Here is a 26,093-nt window from a genome sequence, read left to right on the forward strand (position 1 = left end):
AGCTTTGTGGCGTACTGAGACAGAAAAGTGGCTCCTCTTACTGGTCAACTCTGGTAGTGACAGAACACTTTAACTGATTATGAAATTGAGCAGTTTAAGCCACACAATTCAAAGACTATGTCTGACATATTGTGTGCTACTTCAACACAGTATCAAGGCAATGAGACACTTGAAGACAACAGCAGAATGCTAAGCCACCACACGTATAGGCATCATAAATATAGAACGTAAACATTTGATCAGATATATCATTCATGATGATCTATCTGAGTTAATGTAGCTTTAATAAGTTCCACAAAAGATGTGGCTTGTGTATTGACAATAGAAAATGTGAACATGATGCTGAATCCTGGCAAAAATAGTTCCCCACAATTCCACAAGAGGGCCACAGAGGACCTGCAACTTAAACTGGTAAACTGTGAATCTATTTTCTGAGGTGAAAACTGTGTTTTCTGTTGCATCAGTGATGGTGTCATTGTCAAATCAGAGGCTAAAGCAGGTTTTTGATGTTAGTGTTCCAGTCAGGGAAAGCAAACAAATACTGTATTTTTTTTTAACAAAGTAATTGTCAAGACCCTCCAGATTACATATATATATATATATATAATATAAACTTAGCACAAAAAGTAAAGAAATTTGTGTTTGGTAGATTATTTCTCTGTGGTAACAATGCTTATACCATTGGAAAGCCTGTTTAGTTCCCTTTCAAATGGTGCCCCATTTGTAAGGAACATGCATTTGTGGGATGAGCAGCAGCGCTGAGTATGTGGGTTGCACCCATGAAAGATTTGCCAAATCTTCTCTGCCAATGCCAAACAGCTTATTCTGCCATTGACTCGTTTGGTGTTTGGTAGATTGGATGATTGAAGTTTGAAGAAACAAGACATATTGGCAATTTAACAATTGATTCATTTCACAAACAGGAGCCTCAGTAGCGTGTGGAAGAACCATACACAGCCACAACAGCCTGGCACCTCCTCCTCATGCTGGTCACCAGCCTGGTCACACACTGCTGTGGGATGGCATCCCATTCTTCAACCAGCATTTGTCGTAAGTCAGCCAACATGGTTGTGTTGGTCACTTTGGCACGAACAGCACGCCCAAGCTGATCCCACAAATGTTGAATGGGGTTGAGGTCAGGACTGCTGGCAGGCCATTCCATCCTCTCCACTCCCACATTCTGGAGGTAGTCTCTGATAAACCCCGCCCTGTGGGGGAAAACGAGGCTTGTCATCATTGGAGGCAATCTCAATGCAGAGAGATATAGAGATGAGATTCTGCAACCAGTGGCATTCCCATATCTCCACAGTCTGGGACTCTATCCTCCAAGATGACAACACTCGCCCCCACAGGTAATTTGCAAAAATCCACCGCCCCCTGTTCAGATGCACCAATCAGGGCCGGGGGGGACGTCTAACTGCGTGTCAATCACTGCTCATGCACACGCAGTCATTCTCCCTTGTTGGGGGAGTGGTTTAGGAGACCATTTTGTGCTATAGTAGAAAGGGGGGAGGGACTGAGAAGTTGTCGATGTTAAAACATTTTGGCTAAGTCCTGGATCTTCGCAATCCTACCTACAGAATCTTTAAGTCAAAGTAATTGCTAGCGCTCAACAGCATTGATTTGTTCTTCCTGTTACTCCGCTTCATTTATCTGACAGCTGTAGTTACTAGTTACTTTATAGATTAAGATTGTACATAGAAAACATATAAAGTTATAGCATACTACACTAGTAAGTGATTTTTCCTCTGAACTTCTCAGATAGTTTCAATTAAATAACTGTTCAAGGATCACGAAGGTAAAATCATCCAATATTTCACAAAAAGCCAAAGAGACCAAACTATGAACACAATTTTCTTGCATAACTTTTTTTTCTTTCCTCTCATAATAATCATCTCATGACCCCACAGATTTATCTTGTGACCATTTGGAAGGGGCAGGAACCCTAGGTTGGGTACCACTGGACTAAACTACCTGAAACTACCTGTGCCTGTGTAAGAAGTAGATAAAACTAGCTCCACCTTAACCAGCTACACTAGTAAAATGCTGCATCTGTTTCAGTACTGTCTTAATATATCACTGACAGGGACCATTTTTCTGCAGATCAAGTACTTTTACTTTGATACTTTGAGTACATTTACTTTTACTTCAGTAGGATTTTGAATGCATGCCTTTTACATGTGACGTGTCTTTACACTGCACTGGTACTTCTTTTTTTTTTTACCACTAAAGCTTTGTATCATTTTACTGCACCAGCCTAAATAAAGTTGACACGCTAGTAGGCTACTTATCAAATGATCAGAGATAAAAAAAAAAAGAAATAAACATGTGCAGAGTAGAGTGTGTGTTATCCTGGCTTAGATGTCAGTGGAACTCTCTCTGTAAGTGGAAACTAGTCTCATTGGCAACATCGTCACGTGACCTCCCATGGCAACCGGTGAGTGTCATCAGTTCCGCTCTGAAGAGCAGCCTCAGTGCGACTCAACTGAAAATATATTGACACACTTTATAACAACTCTGCTGGTTTAATTTGACTTTATATCAGCCCATGCGTCCTCCAGCAAGACCACGGCTCCTTCGTACCTGAATTATTGGGGAGACATTAAAGAGAGTTCGAGCTGAAAACCATGAGTCACCTCAACCCAGGGTAGGTACAATTTAATGTTTTATATTTAGCTAAGAGTAGGGGTGGGCTTATGTGTTCTACTTTTTGTTGAACTTAATCTTGCCTTTATTAATTTTGTAATTACTTGATAAATTTATGAATATAAATTGTTATGGGAGTGAAATGTCTAGCAATATAGCCATGACAGTGGCCGAATTAACTACTTTTAGTTGACTGGAATTATGCTAATGCTAAAGTGCTTCACAAAACGACCCTACTGTACTAATAAGTCCACCATAAGCTAATAAATGATTAAAAACGTTTTAAACTTTGTCAAACAAAGTGCTTCACTGTGAACAACAAATGTCATTGAACAAGACCTGAAAAGACAAGAAGAAACAGCAGAAACAAGATGGAGAGGGATGAAAACTCTCTTTTTATGTCAAAGAGGTATTCAGATTCTTTGTTTACACAAAAGCACATTTACTCTGTTACCAGTACTGGAATGTATGAATATATAATACAGTAACACTGATACGGGTCATTATGCTGCATAATGCATACTTGCTAATACTTGTGTACTTAGTAATTAGTCATTTTTAATGCTAATGCTAACTTCTTACCCTGGTAGAGTCCATATGTATATTTGATGTCTGTTTTTGTTTTTTATCTACAAGTGAGTCAGCTTGTTTTACTTTTTTAAATTTTTTTTTTTTTTTTGGGAAAATTAAAAAAATAAAAACAGTGATTTGTACAGACTTTAAACTTGTACCAATGTTGTTGCACCATTAAAAATTATATTAAAATAAATAAAAATCTGCAGCCAAAGCTGAAGAGGCCCAGAAACAAACAAGCCAGGTACACAAAGAGGAGGCAGACAGGGTTAAGTGTGTCATCCCCTGTAATTCCTGTGCGTAATCAGACACCGGTAACAGACCCTGTAGTTGTAAGATCCTGTTGTCTCGTACACAAATGCTGGAGGAAATCAAATCTTTGTTGGAAAAACACTTTCAGATGGGCAGGGGCTCGGACGACCTGATGTCTCATTAATGAGGACAAGAAACAACAACCAACAAACAAACTTGGTGTGGTGCTCCACTAAACCATTTGATTTGGGATTCTGGTTTTTTGTGAACTGTAATCAAGAACTCTCGAGTCACTTTAGTGGAAGACAAGATTTAAAGTCTGGATGTCCGTCATAAAGGGAAGCCTTTTCTTTTTTTAAATTAATTTTTCTTTGGCTGGGATTAATCAAGTGTCTTGTTTCTGTAGACTTCTTTCAGCCTACAACAGTCTCACAGACAAACATCTGGCTGGATACTTCAGCAACACTCGGATCAGGAGACACCTGCAGAGAGCAGGACTGGTACGTTAACAGGTTGTTGGTGATGATGATGATGATGATGATGATCAGGGCTGTAGCTGCCATTGATGACACTGAGGTCATGTCCTTAGTACAGGGATGCAAACTTTGGATCGGACATGCTGTCTTTAAGAGGTTTAGTGTTTTAGTGGGCTCAGTGTTAACACTAGAGTGAAGATATTGATATCATATGAAACTAGACGATCTAGAGCATCCATTGGTACCAACCATGTCAGCTTGTCGGGAAAAGTGCTGAATAACACTCCAAGTACTTTTCAAGCCATGCAAGCCCTGCAAACTTCAAACCTGTGAAAAAAGCACAGAGATTTTGTGTTTGTGAAATTGTGTCGTATCTAGGGCTGGGTATCGTTAAAAAAAATTCAATACCGATACCAATACTGTGACTTCCATACAGGTTCCTAAACAATACAATTTTATAAAATCCACTTTGACAGAAAGAAATTACAACATTCCACGTTACGGCACAAATCTTTTTATTTAGATTTCAGCTCCTACTATGAGAGCCGTCTCTGTGTAACGTAGAGTTTTTCCTGGGTGTCTCTACAACATGTAACGTTAGGCAGCCAATCACAGATATTATTAGATCTTGGTAGAAGCATGCTGTATGCTGATTGGCTCACTGACGCTGATGAGATTTACTCCTCAGGTATTTAAATTGGGTATTGAATGACGAGGCATTTTGCGATACTCAGTACTTTAGAGGCAATTCGGTCGGTGCCTAAAAAGTATTACATTTGGTACCCAGCCCTAGTCGTATCGTATACAACTTCATTGCTTATCATAGTAAGAAGCTGATAGAGAAAATACGTTTGCGTTACCCTTATGGTTTTGTATTTCTGCACAAAATATTAGCTGTTAGTGACCTCAGTTTAAAAACATTGTTAACCGTTTTCAAATACCCATATCGTAGCTTGAACACTGCTAGGGCTGTCCCTTATTTTTTAAACGATTAATCTAGCAATTCTTTTTTCAAGTAGTCGACTAACGATTAATTTTTCAATTATTTTCCCATTGCTCAATTATTAACAATTTACACAAAACAAATTTCAATAAGGTTCAAATCTTTATTTATTAAAATTCTTTAACACTGCACTGTTCAAGTAAAATTAATTTTTAGTGCAACCTGAAGCCAGATGTAGGCTGTCAATCCAACCACAAAATAAAGTCACTTTCAGGAGGAATACAAAACTAAAAACTTAAAGTAAACAGAGCAAGTGCAAAAAGAGTAGCCTGTATTTGTTTTTTTAACAGTAGGTAAAGCTCTTGTTTAACATCCAAGCTCTTGTCCCTTTAATTTAACTTTAATTATTTGTATCTAAAGGCTGGTTAAGCACTGTAGGGAGGAGAAGTTGGACAGTTTTTTTGTCTCCTTCCAGTGATTGGCACATCTGGGTGATGGTGTCAGATATGCGTTAGCATGTTAGATGTATTTCCACTCACATACCCAACAACTGCTGAACAACGCCGACACACAGTCCTCGTCCTATCCACCACTCTCTCGCCTGTAGCCTACTACTGTAAAGGCCCAGACACACAGAGCCAACGGCCAAACGTCAGCAGAAAAGGCAGTTGGGCTGATCAGTCTCCCCAAATTGGTCAAAAAAGTGCCTTGGAACACACCAAAGTGACGAGACGTAATACGTCTCCATAACAGCAGGCGGCGCTAATCTGTATTGTCGCCCAAAAATGAAAACCGGCAGCTGATTGGACGAACACGTCACGTGGGGGATTCTCCGGAAATTCAAAGACAGACTGTCATGGCGGCTTGTTCAGAATATGATCTCATATTGTACTAAAATAGTTCACCGCAACGTGTTTCTGAAAACATTTTAAGCGATAAAAGGCCATGCAGTTGCTGAATCTGTCTTTATTTCAGATTGACAAAGGTCAGTTTAAAAGATTTTCGTCAGATTTTGAGAGACTCTAGTCACGCTGATTCCGCTCCCCATTTCCGGGTTAGCACTCTACCAATCAGATGGGTCATTTGAGTCCGACTGCTGGCAGTGCCTGCCCCGCCGATTATACATGTCAAATCGGCCAAAATGAAGGACGACGGCCCCTCGGACGGACGACGGCACGGAACACACCGAACAGACTCGAGTCACTGACCTCGCCAGACTGTCCAACGGCCGATTATCAGCTCTGTGTGTCCGGGCCTTAACTGACCCGAAGACCGAAGTTTTCGAGGCGGGGATAGCACCAGGCGGGAGGGCATGACATGGGAGGCTCTAGACTGCAGCCATAAAGTCTCGAAGTTTTCCCAAACTTGCGATCTTAAAGAGGCCGGCGGGTCCTCTAACTCTTGTGGGTCGCCACCACTCGCCATACTTGTCTTTTTGTGCTGCTGTCTCTGACTCACTCACTGGACGGTCGACCTGACAAAAAACTGCATGTAGGCGGAGGAGCTCGGCTAGCTTCAGAGTAAAGGCGGGGCTATAGATTAGGTGTCCCTAGAACCCGCGTATCTAACAGTAGTTCCGCATTACATTAATTAATTTGCACGCAAGTTTTATTTATTTATTTTATTTAGTGACGCGTCAACGCAAATTATTTATTACGCATTTACGTAATCGATGACGTCGACTACGTCGACGAATCGTCCCAGCCCTAAACACTGCTGAGACTGTTGTTGTTCTCAGATCACCAGGAGTGGGCGTATTGTTCCAGACAAGGAATACAGACACAGGCTGATCCAGAGAGCCCACCAGAGACACATTCGAGAATGCCTGGCCCAGGCCATTTTCCACAAGGTGCTGGAGATGGAGGTGGGAGGAACACAGTGTACCAGAGACAAAAAGGTCTAAACATTGTCAGCTAATCTGTGCTTCTCCTTGAACAATAAATGATGCTAATTTGTTCTGTGCCCCTCCCATATACAGCGTGTCCATCAAATAGAGATCAAAAGGAAACTGGAGGAGTTTGCAAGGAGGGAAAGAGTACATAAGATCAAAGTACATCATTTCAACACTGCTTTGCTGCCCTATTTTGTAACCTAATGACTCCTGAATCATATGAAACAAAAAAAATATATTATTAGCATTTACTATTATTTATTTACAGAGCCATTTTTTTTTATAGATACAAATAGTGTACAAATATATCTCAATTTGGAACAAACGTATAGCTACACAAGAAAATGGCAACAATATTAATGACTGATCCTGTTTGGAAGGTGGAGTGCTCTAAAAGGTATGAAGAAGACATCATCCGTATCCTGTCTCCACGTCCACCCACGGGGGCCAGGGGTATTGGAAAACAACACTCTGGGCCGGAGGGTGAGAACTCTGAATCCTCGGAGTCCGTGAGTCAAAACATCCATCTTGGTGCACCAGTAGATTGAGTGGATATTGCTGTAACATCACATTTAATATGTTGTCACTTGTGAATGATACAGGCACACCTATGGCCAACCAGGAACAACATAAACCACTGATCCAAGCCCTTAATCAAGTGCCTTTAAAATGTGACCTTTAATTATAGCATCTCCATCATGGAAAGAATGTTTTTAAATGCCACAACATGGTCTCTAAGATATTATGTCTGAGTTTAAAACCTCAAACTTAAAGGTCCAATGTGTAGGAATTTCTCCAATCTAGCGTTGAGGTCATATATCGCAATCAACTCTCTCGCGCCACGCAGTTCAAAGTACGTATTACAGCTACGGTAGCCTTCACGCTTTTTTCTGATGACGCCGGTCTCTTGCTCTTTTTCTTTTTCTGGGCTAAGAAGAAGACTCCTGTTCCTGAAATTTGGATTTTGAATACGTGTGGTCCTCCATGTTTCCTTCTTCAAACTTGCCGGGGCTGGGAAGCTACGATACCCATTAGCAGCATTAGCAGCACCTGCGAGGTTATCATTTGACAGCGTAAACGCGAAAGGCGGCGCATGAATATGGAGCGTCTACCCCAGTTCATGCCGCATGGGTGGCAGTGAAGGTCAGGGGCCTCGACGGACCAGACCCGGGCAGCAGAGGCTGGCTCTGGGGACGTGGAATGTCACCTCTCTGTGGGGGAAGGAGCCGGAACTTGTGCGGGAGGTGGAGCGCTACCGGTTAGATCTGGTGGGGCTTACCTCTACGCACAGTCTCGGTTCTGGAACCATACTCCTGGATAGGGGTTGGACTCTTTTCTTCTCCGGAGTTGCCCAGGGTGTGAGGCGCCGGGCGGGTGTGGGGATACTCACAAGCCCCCGGCTGAGCGCCGCTACGTTGGAGTTTAACCCGGTGGACGAGAGGGTCGCCTCCCTACGCCTGCGGGTTGTGCGGGGGAAAACTCTGACTGTTGTTTGTGCATATGCACCAAACAAGAGTTCGGAGTATTCGGCCTTCTTGGAGACCTTGAGTGGAGTCCTGCATGGGGCTCCAGTCGGGGACTCCATAGTTCTGCTGGGGGACTTCAACGCGCACGTGGGCAGTGATGGAGATACATGGAGAGGCGTGATTGGGAGGAACGGCCTCCCTGATCTAAACCAGAGTGGTTGTTTGTTGTTGGACTTCTGTGCTAGTCATGGATTGTCTATAACGAACACCATGTTCGAACATAGGGATGCTCATAAGTGTACTTGGTACTAGAGCACCCTAGGCCAAAGGTCAATGATCGATTTTATAATCGTTTCATCTGATCTGAGGCCGTATGTTTTGGACACTCGGGTGAAGAGAGGGGCGGAGCTGTCAACCGATCACCATCTGGTGGTGAGTTGGGTCAGGGGGTGGGGAAGACTCTGGACAGACCTGGTAAGCCCAAACGGGTAGTGCGGGTAAATTGGGAACGTCTGAAGGAGGCCCTGTCCGACAGACTTTCAACTCACACCTCCGGCGGAGCTTTTCGTGCATCCCTGTGGAGGCTGGGGGCATTGAACCCGAGTGGACAATGTTCAAAGTTTCCATTGCTGAAGCTGCGGTGAGGAGCTGTGGTCTTAGGGTCTTAGGTGCCTCAAGGGGCGGTAACCCACGAACACCGTGGTGGACACCGGTGGTCAGGGAAGCCGTCCGACTGAAGAAGGAGTCTTTCCGGGATATGTTATCCCAGACGACTCCGGAGGCAGTTGCAAGGTACCGAAGGGCCCGAAGGGCTGCAGCCTCTGCCGTGAAAGAGGCAAAGCAGCGTGTGTGGGAGAAGTTCGGAGAAGACATGGAGAAGGACTTTCGGTCGGCACCAAGGTGCTTCTGGAAAACCGTTCGCCACCTCAGGAGGGGGAAGCGGGGAACCATCCAAGCTGTGTACAGTAAGGATAGGATGCTGTTGACCTCAACTGAGGAGGTAATAGGGCGGTGGAAGGAGCACTTTGAGGAACTCCTAAATCCGACTAATACGCCCTCTATGGTAGAGTCAGAGCTGGAGGATGATGGGGGATTGTCGTCAATTTCCCTGGTGGAGGTTGCTGAGGTAGTTTAAACAACTCCACAGTGGCAAAGCCCCAGGAATTGATGAGATCCGTCCAGAAATGCTTAAAGCTCTGGGTGTGGAGGGGTTGTCTTGGTTGACACGCCTCTTCAACATTGTGTGGAAGTCTGGGACGGTGCCTAAGGAGTGGCAGACCGGGGTGGTGGTTCCCCTTTTTAAAAAGGGGGACCGGAGGGTGTGTGCCAATTACAGGGGTATCACACTTCTCAGCCTCCCCGGTAAAGTCTACTCCAAGGTGCTGGAAAGGAGGGTTCGGTCGATAGTCGAATCCCAGGTTGAAGAGGAACAATGCGGATTCCGTCCTGGTCGTGGAACAACGGACCAGATCTTTACTCTCGCAAGGATCCTGGAGGGAGCCTGGGAGTATGCCCAACCAGTCTACATGTGTTTTGTGGATCTGGAGAAGGCGTATGACCGGGTGCCCCGGGAGATACTGTGGGAGGTGCTGCGGGAGTACGGGGTGAGGGTGTCCCTTCTCAGGGCCATCCAATCTCTGTACGACCAAAGCGAGAGCTGTGTCCGGGTTCTCGGCAGTAAGTCGGACTCGTTTCAGGTGAGAGTTGGCCTCCGCCAGGGCTGCGCTTTGTCACCAATCCTGTTTGTAGTATTTATGGACAGGATATCGAGGCGTAGTCGGGGTGGAGAGGGGTTGCAGTTCGGTGGGCTGGGGATGTCATCGCTCGTTTTTGCAGATGATGTTGTCCTGATGGCATCATCGGCCTGTGACCTTCAGCACTCACTGGATCGGTTCGCAGACGAGTGTGAAGCGGCTGGGATGAGGATCAGCACCTCTAAATCGGAGGCCATGGTTCTCAGCAGGAAACCGATGGAGTGCCTTCTCCAGGTAGGGAATGAGTCCTTACCCCAAGTGAAGGAGTTCAAATACCTTGGGGTCTTGTTCGCGAGTGAGGGGACAATGGAGCGGGAGATTGGTCGGAGAATCGGCACAGCAGGTGCGGTATTATATTCAATTTATCGCACCGTTGTGACGAAAAGAGAGCTGAGCCAGAAGGCAAAGCTCTCAATCTACCGGTCAGTTTTTGTTCCTACCCTCACCTATGGTCATGAAGGCTGGGTCATGACCGAAAGAACAAGATCCAGGGTACAAGCGGCCGAAATGGGTTTCCTCAGGAGGGTAGCTGGCGTCTCCCTTAGAGATAGGGTGAGAAGCTCAGTTATCCGTGAGGAGCTCGGAGTAGAGCCGCTGCTCCTCTGCGTCGAAAGGAGCCAGTTGAGGTGGTTTGGGCATCTGGTAAGGATGCCCCCTGGGCGCCTCCCTAGGGAGGTGTTCCAGGCACATCCAGCTGGGAGGAGGCCTCGGGAGAGACCCAGGACTAGGTGGAGGGATTATATCTCTAACTTGGCCTGGGAACGCCTCGGGATCCCCCAGTCGGAGCTGGTTAATGTGGCCCGGGAAAGGGAAGTTTGGGGTCCCCTGCTGGAGCTGCTACCCCCGCGACCCAACCCCGGATAAGCGGATGAAGATGGATGGATGGATGGATACCCCAGTTCATGCAAATGCAAATGTAACATTTCAAGCCAAAAGGAATACTTGGAATTGATGGTGGTGGTAAATATTCATGAAAAAGGACAAGTTTGTGAACGGGCAACACAGATTTTGATAATGAACTAAACACATTACACACTGGACCTTTAAGTTAAATGCCTTTATTAGGCCAATCAATTTAAGATGGATTGGTCAATCAGACCTGTGTTTCACAAGAGATACATATATTGGGTTTGTATTTAAAATGTTGACATTTAATATTTAGTTCAATATTTTTGGAAATACACTTACTTTCTTGATGAGAACTAGATTAATAGACTGATATCACTCTCATGTCTGTATAATAAATATAAATATGAAGCTACAGCCAGTGAGCTTAGCTTAGCATAAAGATGGAGGAAATGTTAGCCTGGCTCTATCCGAAGGCAACAGCACCTCTAAACATCACTAAGTAACACGTTTTATCTTGTTTCATTTGTACAAAAACCAAAGTGAAAAAAACCCGACTATTTCTTGACCGGGGGCTTTGTCTCGTTGGAGTCGCTGTTGTTTGCCTAGCAACTTCTTACCTTTGGATAGAGCCAGGCTAACATTTTCCCCATCTTTATGCTAAGCTAAGCTAACCACCTGATGACTCTAAGATGTAGCAACCATACAGAAATGCAATCTTCTCATCCAAGCAATGTTGAACTATTTCTTTAATTGCAGCACCTAAATTTGGCCAGTTGAAGTTTAATATAGTTTTATATTAATGATGCATCATCTCTTCAGCCCTAAAGCCACTATTTTACATCAATAGACATGAGGGAAATAAAGATCTGTTTTAATTGTTCAAACTCAGTTAGTTGAGCAGCGTCTAAGTCCAAGACATTCTTTCAGGCGAGGAATGTCTGTCTGTAATGAAAATCATTATCTGTGCTGTCAGCTGCTGTTTGCTTTGTGCGCAGACAAGTGGGATTTAAGTGAAATATTGGGATTAAAAGTCGGTTATCTTTGAAACATCAAAAGTGACAGACCTTGATGCCCGGGTAAATAGAGCTGGTAATCCTGGCCTTGATCTCTGTGTTTACCTGTGAAATCTCTGTCTGCAAACATCTCACACTTCAGCGGGTAGAGGCTTGTTTCAAATACATCAACAGTGATGTGTTGGGGCAAAGGTCAAGGCACTTTACTAATGTGCATTTGCACACACCTATTGTGTCATTTATCATGATTCGATTAAAGGAGTTTATGATTTATCAAAGTAAGAGAAAACTTTAAATATCCCCAACTGGAAACTAGGATGAAACAGAGCAAACAAAAGTTATGTATAAAGATATAAATGAGAACTAGAGCAGAATACATTAAACATACTGTGTGTAACATTATATTGCATGCATACATGACGTGCAAAACCCAGCAGCTGACCACAAACACAGACAATATATAATAACAATAAATTAAATAATGATTATGGACAATATGTCTCAAAAGGTTTTTTGCCAAGGTCAAGAATGAATTTTCAATCTCAATGTATATTATGAAAATAAAGGAATATTATTTTATAGGACAGCATTATTCCTCCCATTATGTCAGCCTTAAACATGCTTAGATTCTTATCAATTGATATGTTTAGTTTACAGTTTAGTTGTACTGAAGCACAACAAATCAGACACATTTATTAGTTTCAGGAACATCTTGTATTCACTGTATTAAACTAATTTCACACTGTGTTGGTTTCCATAGCGAGACATATACAGTGTTTGTAATTAGCAGCATGCTGACTTTGTGTGTGTGTTACGGGTGCTGCAGCCGGGCTCATCTCGACCCAACACGGCTCCAGGGAAGATGCAGAGGCCGGTGCGTCTGAAGCCGATCCACAGTAACAGCACCACAGCTTCGCTCAGACGCAGCGCCCCTTACAGACTCCTCGAGTCCTCCAATGAGAACGACCAGCCGTTCAACTGCACTGTGAGACCGGGACACATGAGACTCCTTCATTCATTCACCCATTCATGTGCCTACTTATATAGAGACAGTTTTTCCTTACAGAGAAAATCATATTTTCTTTTGGTTTAAAACTATAGTGAGATCAATATTGTCTACCTTTAGTCACATTTATTAGCGACTACAAGCATAGAAATTGACATTATTGTACATCAGTGTCACAATGTGACTTTGTTAACTTCTCTCCCAGATGGACAAGGAGTCCCGGAGACGTTTGACCACAACGGAGCCCTACGGCGGCATCTCACCCTACTGCCTTCCAGTCATCAACAACTTTGTCACCCCGGTGCCTCCAGCCACGAAGAGGAAAGAGAGGGGGGTAAATGTCCCTCTCAGCAGCACGCTCAGAGGCCGCAGACTGCGTCCTACCACCGCCCCCGGCGGAGCTGACGTCAATGAGGTCTTTATCTCTCTTTATGTTTTCCCTGGCAACATAACCTTCCACGACAAACTTACAAGCTGCAGCCCCTTTGGGTTAACTAGGAACAACAATAAAAATGTCTAGGAGGTGCATTGAGCTTTGCAGCGACTAGCAGGAAGAGGTTCTATTATATGTCTTTGTGTGTGTCTTTCGTAAATCTGTATGTCTAATGCCCCTGACGCACCAACCCGACGGCCGACCGTTGGCAGAAAAGGCAGTCGGCTCCTCGATGTCCAAAAAGTGCCTCAGAACACACCCAAGCGACGCTGACTTGAGAGTACGTTCTGCGCGTGCGCGAGACGTAATACGTCTCTATAACAGCAGGCGGCGCTAATCTGTATTGTCGCCCAAAAAATAAAAACCGGCAGCTGATTGGACGAATGCGTCACGTGGGTCTGGCTGCTACCGGATTTTTCAACCGGGCATAATGGTGGCTTCGTTCGGAATACGATCTCATATTTTACGAAGATATTTCACCGAAACGTGTTTCTGAAAACATTTTTAGCGAGAAATAGGCCATGCAGTTGCTGAATCTGTCTTCATTTCAGATCGACAAATGTCAGTTTAAAAGATTTTCATTCGATTTTGAGAGGCTTAGTCACGCTCATTCCGCTTGTCATTTCCGGGTTAGCACTCCACCAATCAGATTGGTCATTGAGTCCGACTGCCCGCCCTCCGACCCAGCAAGTCAGGTTGGCCAAAATGAAGGCCGACAGCTCCTCCTCCGACGGCACGGAACACACCGAACAGACTCGAGTCACTGACCCCGCCAGACTGTTCGACGGCCGATTATCGGGTTGGTGTGTCAGGGCCATAAACTTCCAAATACAAAACAGCATAGAGGGATTCCGAGGATTTTCTATTCCTTTATATGCAGTCACAGATTATTGTAAAATGCAGTATATATTATATTATATATAATTTCATCCAGACTTAGATAAAACCTACCTGTGTAGATCAGTCAAGAAAAGAAAATTGATATCAAACTGACCCCAACATGCCCTTTTTCCCACCCAGGATCCCCCCATGCTGAGGAGCTCTGTGCACCAGAGCAGGGTGTGTGTGAACATGATTTACTTTGGCAAAACAGTGCATCTCTCCCACGACCTGACCGACATGAGGGATGAGGTCAAAGTGTTTCAGCAACACTGTGGAGGAGAGAACCTGTGTGTTTTCAAGGGAAGGCTCCGTGAGGGAGGTCAGTGTGATGATCTGTGATTGTGTTTGTTAGATATGTGTTTGTGTACACAAATAAGAGCAAATCTCGGACGGGAGGTCGTTTCACGCAAGTGTATAAAACTGCCTTTCCGCAAACAATCTAACTCTATTAAAGGGCCCCCAGTCTATAGAATATTTCTGTATCTTTAATTTAGTTGAGAATCATTATTATTTAAATGAACCACATGTAGCAATACGTAAATATGCCTCACAGGATTTAAGATGGGTTCGAGTTGTTCTATCTTGATCTTGAATCTTGATCTTGTTCCTTCCTCACACCTACGTCCTCAATCTTTCCCTCAGAGACTTTCCAGTTAATTTCAAGGCGACACCGAGGTTTCCCCTTCAGCTTGACTTTCTTCCTGAACGGGCTGCAGGTGGAGCGGCTGAGCTCCTGCTGCGAGTTCAAACACAGAAAGGGCCCCAGACTCGGTGGCAGGCACGGACACTTTGGCTTCTGCGGCGTAGAGGGGGCTTCTCCCTGCTACAAGTAAGGTCTCCTTTTAAAGGCTTACTGTGTCTTTGAAGGGGAACTCCACTTATTGTACACATCAGAGTCTGTTTACATGTCTTGGGGAGTAGTACTGCATGTGTGGAAAAAGGTTGTGGAAAACCTTTGGTGGTTAGTTTGAAAATGAAAAAAAAAAAGAGAAAAAGTTAGAAAGAAGTGAGCTTACCAGACCTTTGTAGCCTGCTGCTCATCTCTGCTTGAGTTGCGTTTTTTGGTAACGTAGACGCAAGGTTTTGACATGGAAGAAAGTGTGGAATAAAAAACGTGTGTGAGTCCGAAAAGACAAAATATGCTTATTTGCTTTCTTACAAAGAGTTAGATGAGAAGATTGATACCACTCAACTCACAAACAACTTTGCTAACAACCTCGTCATGTTAACTTGATGATAATCTGTCAAAATATCTCAGTACCCAGTATGCGCTCCATGTAGGCTGAGTCCTTGGCAGTGGCCAGGGTTCGAATCCAACCCGCGGCCCTTTACTGCATGTCCTCCCCCCTCTCCTTCCCCTTTACTATCTTCAAGCTGTCCTATCAATTAAAAGCCACAAAAGCCCCCAAAAGAAAATAAAAAAAAATCTAACTATTCCGCTAAACATATACAGCATACAGTATATCATTATTATTATTATTTCAGGTGCATCATAGCAATGGGACTGGACAAGAAGCCCACTCCTCCACCAAAGAGGGTCAAAGAGGATGAAGAAAGAGAAGAGTCAGTCTTAAGCCCAAAGGATGGTGCTGGGATGGAGACAGAGAGGACTGGAGACGATGCTTCATCCCACTCAGAGTGTAAAACCAGCCAACCACTGGACGTGAAGACTCAAGTCAAAAAAGAAACAGCTGAGGAGAACAAAGTCAGAGATGGTATTATGGCTGAAACATCCGAGTACAAAAAAAACATGACTACGCTAAGAAGAAATACATTAAGCGAGAGCTTTTACAGATCTTGTCCATACAGTGTATCTCAAAGAATTTTCTTTCCTCCTCAGATTATGAGGAAGACTTTGAAGCAGATGACGAGGGCCCTGCAGACGATGACAGGGCAAAAGAAAAGAAATCCTCAACTCCATCCCCTGGAACTGAAAGGGAGGTTACAGAGGAGAGAGATGCCTCTGAGACTGAAGACGACGAGAAGGATGGTGGGGGAAATCTCTTGTTTGAACACATCTTTCAAGTATTGCATGAGAAGAAAATAACTGAGAGTGAAGTGGCATTTCATCACACATAATTTACTTATTCTTTTAGCAAAACAGAATCATGCGGGATCTTTTAGAGGGCATTCAAATACTGATTACTGCAGATCTCTGGAGCCTAGATTTCAATGAGATGCTGAAAGGAACTGCTCCTTCTATTTATTTACAGCATTTTTAAGCCAAGGCCCCCTTAACTGAAGGTGAGACGGAGCAGGGACCCCCTACTACATATTTTGTATGAAATGAAGTTGCATATTAAACTGGGCCTACAACAACGTGTTGTGTGGCCTAAAGCCTTTATACATACCTTTTTAGAGCATAGAATACTAAGCTATTAAAATTAGAATTGTTGGCATGACTTTATAAATCATGTTTTAATGTAAAAATTAGGGCTGTCAATCGATTAAAAAATGTAATCTAATTAATTACATACTCTGTGATTAATTAATCGAAATTAATCGCATACATAATTAACAGTGCCTGAACCGATACTTTTTAAGAAAGTAAAAACATTTACAATAACTTCAAATGCACCACGAGGCTGTAGTTTACCAGTTTCATTGAACGCACCGTCTGTGTTGTTTTTCCAACGGCAGCTGCAGATTGTTACATCCCGGTGTTGAATCCTCTACAGTAAAACACAGTCAAACTTTACACCGTTTAGCGTTAGCTGTCAGCATTTTAACCGTGTTTAATCCAGCTACTAGCTAGCGGTAGGCTAACGTTAGCTGCTGTCGAGTATAGTGTTAACTAGCGTCACATGCAGCGGGGTTTGTGTTTCCTGTAACGTCTGTTTCAGAGCAGCAGAGAGAAGCGCAGATATATCAGTGGCACCAGATTTTCGTCTGTATGCAAACGTCAATATGGAATGGATTAATCTGCGTTAATTTTTTTATTTTGACAGCCCTATTAAAAATACATGTGGCACAGTGAATCCTTAGGATGAACTGTGTCTGTGGATGGCTATCTTAGTGACTACCTTACCTATAGGCCATTAAGCCTATCATCAGTGGGGCTTGGATTCATGTTAAGACTAGGGCTGTCAGCAATAACGCGTAAATTTTTTTTAATCGCATTAATTAAATGCCGCCATTTATTAATTTATTTTACACTTCACTCTGCTTCGCGTCGTGCCTAACAGGCTACTATGTTGACCCTTTGCCGCACCGTTACTTATCATCAAGCTGCGATACTTCCTCCTGCTGCAGGCTGCAGGCATGATGGAGAAAGAAAGCAGCAACACAGTTATGAATGGCGCTTTTTATTTTCCAAAACTCCCGGACGGCTCAGTTGACAAGTCGAAAGCCATATGCACATTGTGTAAAGCCGAATTAAAATATCACCGAATCACGTCAAGCTTGAGGTACCACCTACGAGCTAATTAACATGACTCAGGTTGATGCTACCCACTCAGGCAAAGCACTAACTAGCCGACCTGTGGATGAAACCAAATCCAAAAAAATTACTACAGCTCTTGCAAAACGGGTGCCAACTAACTGCAGACCTGTCAGCATCGTAGAGGACTCGGCTCTGAAAGACATGCTACGGTTGGCATGTCCTGACCTGTCTCGTTGCCGCCGAGGGGGACAGTAGTTTTCACAGCCTGTACGACACGGAGAAAGCAGCCCAACTGGAACTGCTGCAAAGTGCAAACGCTGTCTCATTAACCGGTGATCACTGGACGTCAGTGAGTAATCACAATGATTTAGTTACTAAACACTATATTGACTCTGGTAAGGATAGGGATTTTTAGTTTTTTAGTTAGGTACTTGGAGGAATTGTGCAATAATGACAGATTCACACATTTTTCTTTTGTTTACAGTAAATAAATAATAACAAATACAAATCTTAAAGTAAAGTTCATAAAGTAACTTTCTTTGCATTCATTTGATTCCCAATCAAGATACACTGGTAAGAATTGCTTTCCATTGTTAATATGTATTAAAAACAGTTCTGAAATGCAAAATAATAGAATTTTAATCATGCGATAAAATATGCAATTAATCGCGATTAACTATAGAACTTTAGCGATTAATCGCGATTAAAAAAATTAATTGTTTGACAGCCCTAGTTAAGATATTTTAATTTTTGAAAAATATTACAAGAAATAAACAATTATTTGGTTCCCCCCCTGCACTACCCCCTGTTGAATAATATATAATTGGATGTTTGGAGACTCATTTTTTCTGTTAAAGAATTTAAAATGCTCCGTTTTTCTTGCACAGAGGACATGAAGTCTCGTTCAGGCTCCAGCTTCTCAGGCAGCGACCAGGAGGAGAGTGATGCGGAAGCCACCAAAGACTCCCGAGAGGACGAGGAAGCAGAGCAACCTAAAGAGGTTGATCAAGAGGAAACTACCGTTCTACCAGATGAAAAAACCGATGAACCAAATCAAGAAGAAGCCGCTGCCACTGAGGCTGAGCCTGCGACGCCTAAAGACTCCGAGGTACAGGACAGTGCGGGGGACAGCACAGAGATAGACAACAGCGTCCCCTCAGGGAATGAGGATAAACAGAGTGACGACATCTCAGGAGAGAAAGAGGTGGAGAAAACGGTAGATGAGAGCAAACAGGAGTTGGAACAGGAGAGGGGTGAGTATAAACCAATAAATACAACTCTGGAGCTTTCACCTGAGTGAGAAATGGATCAATCCATCTTGTATGGAGGTTTTTCCACTATCATGTCAACTAGGGCTGTATTCACTTTATGTTGTGTGTGTGTGTGTGTGTGTGTGTGTGTGTGTGTAGGTAAATACAGTAATACAGCCCTGTAACAACTAAATCACTATCACAGTACCGTAATGTCAGTTTGTGATGTATAAAGTAACATTATGACATTGTTGTAATTTGATACTGGAAAAATTACTTGTGTTTTATTTTATTTTTATCCTTATTTTTCATTTGTTTGTGTGTGAAGTGTTTCTGTCTGATCCACTTTTTTTTATGTAAAAGTTCATAGTTCATTTTATTCAAAATGAGTTTCGAGATGTTGGGATGTTAATAAGACATTCTTACTTAAAACATATTTTAAATTGTATTTTTTATCTCTCCTGTGTTGGGAATTGGGGATGTACAGATTCAATTATTGGCACTTATTCAAAGATGTTTTATCAATATTAATAAAGTTATGAATACGTGTATTAATAACTTTAACCAAATTGACAAACAGTCAAGACGGGGCACCACCCTGGAATCAGGGACCAATAACTGAGCTGTGAAAACAGTCTCATAGGTGGTGAAATAACCACCTAATAAAAAATATGGATTTTAATTAATTTGATGAATTTATATATTTATAAAGTGAACGGGAAGGGTGAAATTCGAGCACTGACCTGTTCAACCAGCTGTTACTACAACATATACATAAATAATCACAAACAACTGCTCTTTAAAGTATAATAGAATTTATTGAACTTCCAAATTATTAATTGTCAATCAATAGTTCTTCAATCAATAAACCTATGTACTTGTTGTTACTACAACAAAGGCAAAACAAGCAAACGTGGTGAACATTTTGTGTGTGTGTGTGTGTGTGTGTGTGTGTGTGTGTGTGTGAGAGAAAAGGGGGAGGTGACGAGATCACGTGGGTAGCTAAGCCACGCAAGCTCAAGATGGCGGATGAAACACCGCGAGATGTGAGGCTCTTTGTAGTTTTTAGCGCAAGGCGCAAAATGGCTACTCAAGGAAGATACCCAAACAGGCTATTTAACCCCAAGATGGCGGGTAGTGAAACTTGGTTGCAACACCACGTGACTATGGGGTGGCCGTTAGCTGATCTGTGTATGTGTAGGCGTGTGTGTTAGGTTACTGTGTAAAAGAGGAAAGGAAAGCACACTTTAGAGAAAGAAAAACACTTGGAATCTTGATTTTCGATAATAACCATCTCTCTCGTTCACTCAGGACCCTGACCTAACTTGACGTTATGGCAGGGGCTGAGGGGATGTTCATTATTCAGCCTCTGGTGGGCCAACAGCTGATTTTTTGCGGCGACAACGAGGTAACGGTCTCATTACGTCGCGGTGCCGTGGTTCGACTGACGAACTGAAGGTTTATTATCGTTCTGTACAGTAACTAAACTCCGCGGCGGGAGATAGCAGTGTAGCATTACAGTTTCAATAAGCTACAGTATCAAACACAACATATCAACAGGTACCGTGATCCAGTACTTTCACAGCAATGAATTGGACTCGGTGGTCACAATCATATTAATCGTAAGACGGTTTGCAACAGTAGCACTTACTAATTAATCACATTCAATGTCGTTGTAGTCAAGTTGCAGCAATAGCGGTCACTGACATTAATAAACACACACCTATATTTCTCTGCCCAGAAACTTTAAGCCTCCTTACTGTGTGTGTGTGTGTGTGTGTGTGTGTGTGTGTGTGTGTGTGTGTGTGTGTGTGTGTACAGTTGCATGGAGGCCGCATTCTCTTTGTTTGCAAAAGTCGCTCAGGCTTCAGAGTTGCGTGGAGGCCGCAATCTCTTTGTTGAAAGGGCGCTCAGGCCACGTGTTGGTCATGTGATCGCCTTTTGTCTCAGAGGTCACATGCTCTGAGATTTCTTTGTTTAAGACAATGTTTAATCCCTCTGCTCCGGTCCCAACACCTGACAGTGTTTTCAGGCTTAGAGAAATCCTTTTATAACTTTTTACTCAATGTATCTGTCTTAAAGCTGCACAATGTAGTTCTGGTTAAAGCGAAATCTTGTGGAATAAATAAACATTTCAAAATATAGCTCGTAAAACAAAGGGAAAGCCTGTGGGGGGTGAAAATGCAATCAGAAAAGGAGGAGGAAGCTGCAGACACCTAAAGTCCCAAAAAGTGCAACATATGTCACTGTTAATGTATAGAGTCTACACAAACACATCTGTTCTGCATTACAGCGCTCTTTTTCTGTAAAAATGTAACTCGCATGTTAATACATGAAAATGTGATAAACAGGAATTGTAGGTTTTCTCAAACAAACTGTGCTCTTGGAATCGGTGTGCACAAAACACTTTGGTGCCAAAGTTTAATGATTTTCTTTCTTTCTTTTAGTCTTTTATCATCTAGAGTTTCAAATTCACATCCTAAAATGACATAAAAATAGGTTTAAAATAGGTATTTTAAGAGATTGTGCTTTGTGTTTCCATTTTGGTTGTGAACTGAATCATGCTTGTTTATGTGTTGTATTTTCTTTCTGTGCATGTTAGTTATTAGTTTGCATGTTGTGTTTGCACCTGGAAAGATTAAAGACATTCTTTTGTTTATTGCTGTTTGTTTCTTCATTGGCTCAGTTTTCTCATTGCACATGCATTGTTCAAATACTGCTTTATTCATAGCCTTTTAACATTCGGATTAGTCACCATGAGTGGCTCACAAAAGTTCATCCTGTGCTTGCTTAAACATGAAATTGTATCACTGCCATGTCTGTTTTTCTCTCCTAAGCCAAATCTGTGCAGGAGAAGCTGGCAGAAGCCATACTGAAGGAGTCCCAGTGCAACTCCGAGCCCGAACTGAGCGACACCAGCACTGAGGAGGAGGAGTCCATCGATAAAGGCCCTGATCAAGACAGCAAGGGTACCTGACTTTCATTTTTTATTCAATGGAATCAGCAAACTACACAAGAGTAAAATACTTACTTTCCTAAAAAAAAAAAAAAAAAATCTATTGTATTTGCAGATGCAGTTGCAGTAAAATCTGTGACATTTACAGAAAAGCAACAGACCCTTGTAGAGGAAACAAAATGTGAGGAAGATGTTGTTCGTGAAGCTGAAGTGGTGCAGGATCATGAAGAGACGTCTGAACCAAGAGGACAAGATGACGAAACTCAACAAGAGCCCCAAGAAGAGAAGGTGGAAATAGAAGATGGAGATGAAAAGGCTGCATCAGAAGAAGACAAAAACACAGACAATGATAAATCAGAGGACACCGAAGATACAGGTGCAGCTCTGCATCCTGTATCTGAAGAGGAAATGGCTGATGATGACAAGAGTTCAGGACCTCAAGAAGATGCAGCAACTAAATCTGCTGACGGCGAGGCTGCAGAGAAAGACGAAGAAAGCGAGGAGAAAACTACAGCGGAGGCTGACACGAAGCCCGGCGAGACGGGGCGAGGGGCAAAAGGCAGCGAGGAGGATGAGTCATCAGTATCGGAGCTGAATAAAAAGACTGATGAGACAGAGACAGCAGCCCCAGATGATGCAGAGGCGGAGGCGATGAGAGCGAGCGAGACAATTGAGATGAAAGCAGAGCCCTCAGAGGAGCGAGAGGCCCTCAACTATGAAGAGGCACCTGTAACCGACACAGAGAAGAGGCAGCAGGAAGACAGCGAAGACGGAGACGCAGAAGTCACAGCAGAGAATTCGAGCAGCTCGTTGGAGGGGAGCAGAGACACCACCATTGAAAAAACAGCAGATATAAGTGAGGACAATGCAAAAGATGAGAGCAGTAAAGATGGTGTTGAAGAAGAGGACGTGTCAGCAGTAGAGGCTAGTAAGGATGACAATCAACAAGAAAGGGATGATCTGGGAGAAGAGCAGACAGACAAATCACCTGTGGAAATAGATGATAAGGTAGAAGAGACATGTGAAGAGGAAGGTAAGGAGGAAGAAAAGCAAACAAATCCAGATGAAATTACAGAAGGTGAAAATAGAGAGGAAAGCGAAAAGGACGATAAAGATGAGACGGAAGAGAATGAGAGTAAGACAGCAGAAAGGATAGAAAACGAGGACAGCATTTCAGAGTTGACTAAAAGTGGCTCGAACACTGAAGGAAAGGCAAATAAAGAACAAGCTGAGCAAACCCACGGTGAAGAAGATGAAGTTGCAAAAGAAGAGAAGGCAGACAAGTCAGAAAAGACAGAGAGAGACGAAGATAGCGAATCTGAAGAAAAGGGAGCCGCAACTGATGAAACTAATGAGGCTGAAAAGATGAACACGGCTGCTGATGGAGAAAAGGATGACGAAGCGGAACAGGAAGAGAAAGCTCAGAATGAGGACGAGGATGAGAACGTTGCGAAGAATGAAGGTGATGAAGAATCTCAAGAGAAAAAGGTTGATGAGACTGCAGAGGGAGAAGAAATATCTGACATAACAGAGGGATCTGAGAAAAGTGCAGATGCAGACTTGGATAAAGATGTGAAAATACCTGATGAAAATACTGTGGAGTCAGAGGATGTGGCTGACAGTGAAGCAGCAGATGTAGCACATGGGACTAAAACGGCTGAAGAGACGCCAAGCGACGTGATGGAGGCTGAAGATGTTGAGAAAGAAACCGAAGGAGGAAGTGACAACAGTGAAAAGGGAGAAGTTGATGTTGAAAATGGAGAGATTTCTACCGTAGCAGCGAACAAAACCTGTGAGGATGAGGGAGAGGCTCAAACCGAGGGCAGAGATGACGTGAAAACAGCAGAGAATACCGAAGACGAGAGAACAACAGAGGAGCCTGCAGCGGGCGAGAGCACAGAGGTAAAAGAAGTGACTGCTGATTCTGAAGATGGGGCCGAAAACCATGAAGACGACGACGTCGATGAGGCTCCTGACACTGATGTGGTACAAAGTGACGCTAAGGAAGGGGATGACAGCGTGGAAAAGCAAAATGAATCTACTAAAAATGACTCCGAGCCGGAGACAGCTGGTAGGGAATTAAAAGAGGAATCTGAATTAGATGACATGGACGGGGAGGAAACAGAACAAGATGAAAAAGGAAACCTATCTGACCCTGATCATGAAAACCGAGAATCAGATTTGATTGAAAAGAGTGACGACATCCAGAGCAATGCCAATGAGGTGATAGTTACTTCATCAGGGGATCGGGCACAATCTTTAACCCCCACAGCTGTGGATTCAGACGATACAGCTCACAAGTTAGACGAGTTCACTGCACCATCTGACGCCGAGACTGACAAACCCCCACACGCTGATGAAAATGCTGCTGCTGCTGCTGAGCTCTCTGCTGCCGATGGAGAAAACGGAGCCGACACGGAGGAGGCGAGCAAGGCCTCGGAGGAAGGAGCGAGTGTGCTGCTCAAACCTCCCGCACAGGCGTCACAGCTCTCGCAAAACAACGATAACACAGAAGAGAGCCCTGCAGTAGGTAAAGAAACTCCAGAGGCCTTAGCGAGAGAAGACAACAGAGATCTGGTCACAAACTGGATAACCACGCATCAAACATCAAGGTATTTTGAGACGTTTGTCGAACCTTTAGAAGACTTGAAGGAATCGACTTCAGACGCCCAAGTATCTGACGCTAATGAAGAAGTGACACAATCTACAGAGCTGCCGAGATCAGAGAGTCCACTTAAGATGGCTGAGATGTCTGGAAATGCAGAACAAGAGCGCACGCCAAAAGATGTCAATGAGTCAAAGGACAAAAGCAAAGAGGAAGCCGTGGTGTCAAACCTTGAGAGCAATCACTCTGAATGTGGTGAACCGTGTGAGAAAGCCACACTGCAAGTGGAGGAGGAGACCGAGGAAGAAATCTTGATAGCAAAAACAGAGAGTGAACAAAATGATAAAGAGTCTGTGAACGGGCAAGACGTGAGGTCAGGGGAGCACAAAGGAAGCAGAGGATCTGTGGACGAAGACAGGGCGCAAGAGGGTTTAATGCAGGACAGCGCTGAGCGAAATGACATTTCCAAAACCGAAGTGGAAAGCATTGCAGATACTCATCATTCAGTAACCAGCGGAAGACCTGAGAGTGTCCCCGAGAACCAAACCGAGGAGAAAACTACAGATACAGGTCCAGAGTTGAACGACAAACAAACAGCAGTTGAAGAGGTGACAGATCTTTTGCCTTCGTCCACAACAGAAGAGCAGCACGAGCATACGACGAGTCCAGAAGGGCTCTCCGAATGGAATGAAGCGAAAGATACCGAAGAAACATGGGGAAAAAGTGATGAACAAAGTCGAGAAGTCACCGAAATAACAGATTTTACGACGTCCAAGTCAGACGACGGAAGCCAGGAGGAGTCCCACCAGGAAGACATCCAACCCAAACGGTCAGACGAGAGCGTCAACGGAGACAGAAGAGACGTGCAGCTGATCCAAGACATCAAACACACTCTGAGTAAAGACCGGCTGAGCACTTTCTCAGTGGATGAAACGCTGTTCGCGCAAAGTTCCTATCCTGTGCTGACCGCTACGAGGACAGAGAGTGGACATTAGAGCTGCACACTTCAAAGTTGCATTAAGGTACAGTGTTGCTTTACTTTACTTACTTTACTTATGTACAAAAGTGAATATTTAAAAAACAGCAATTAGACAACCTGATGGCTACATTAGGAAATAGAAACATTTGTAGTGATCAGGGAATGTATTTTGTTTTATTGGTCAATTTCCCAAAAGTGAATACAAGATGATTTTTGTTTTGACAGAGGCCCTCAAGTGTCCCGTGGTTTCTGTGTTTACATTACAATGGCTTCTTAAATCGTCTTCATCCTTCAATCACCAAAAAGAAGAAGCTGCACGATGAGTTTTCACCGCTGCTTAAAATGTTTACAATAGCCCATCTCTTCCTATTGTTGTTACCAAAGAGGCGTAGTTTGCGTGAGGTATCAAGTGCACCTGCTATCACCTACTGTATTACCTGTAAACAGATACTCTTCCACTCACGCTCACTAGTGATTCAATAATTCATAGTTGTTGGACTCCCAGTTCGTCAGTAAAGCACACTTTACATTTGCACTGATGTTAACAGTAGTTTAGCTTGGATCAGAGAGCTGTAATTGCACTGTGTCTGTGTCTTAATGACAGTTTTAGTGCTTTAACACAAGTATTTATTTAGATGACATCTAGACAATAATGCAGCTGAACAACAGGAATGCTAACCTTAGCTAATGTGGATAATTAATTCATCATTTAGTCGAATAAAACAGTGTGAAATGTT

The 26,093-nt window shown here is 43.4% G+C and overlaps 1 protein-coding gene across 1 annotated transcript; it reads left to right on the forward strand.

Annotated features, from left to right (window-relative positions):
• The first annotated feature begins 2,627 nt into the window (after window positions 1-2,627).
• erich3 (glutamate-rich 3) lies at window positions 2,628-25,372 on the forward strand. Its single transcript, XM_078259132.1, has 15 exons — window positions 2,628-2,647; window positions 2,984-3,055; window positions 3,878-3,971; window positions 6,629-6,754; window positions 6,869-6,940; window positions 7,162-7,290; window positions 12,690-12,848; window positions 13,075-13,284; window positions 14,323-14,503; window positions 14,827-15,013; window positions 15,670-15,899; window positions 16,025-16,174; window positions 18,454-18,819; window positions 21,654-21,785; window positions 21,888-25,372. The coding sequence occupies exons 1-15, from the start codon at window positions 2,628-2,630 to the stop codon at window positions 25,370-25,372; spliced, it is 5,613 nt and encodes a 1,870-aa protein (XP_078115258.1).
• The last annotated feature ends 721 nt before the right edge of the window (window positions 25,373-26,093 follow it).

Source organism: Sander vitreus, chromosome 9 (assembly GCF_031162955.1).
Source record: "Sander vitreus isolate 19-12246 chromosome 9, sanVit1, whole genome shotgun sequence".
Lineage (NCBI taxonomy): Eukaryota > Metazoa > Chordata > Actinopteri > Perciformes > Percidae > Sander > Sander vitreus.

Coding starts and splice junctions, on each gene's coding strand:
- erich3 (XM_078259132.1), top strand. CDS start 2,628: ATGAGTCACCTCAACCCAGG. Junction 3,972..6,628: donor ACCTGCAGAGAGCAGGACTG/GTACGTTAACAG, acceptor TGTTGTTCTCAG/ATCACCAGGAGTGGGCGTAT. Junction 12,849..13,074: donor ACCAGCCGTTCAACTGCACT/GTGAGACCGGGA, acceptor CTTCTCTCCCAG/ATGGACAAGGAGTCCCGGAG.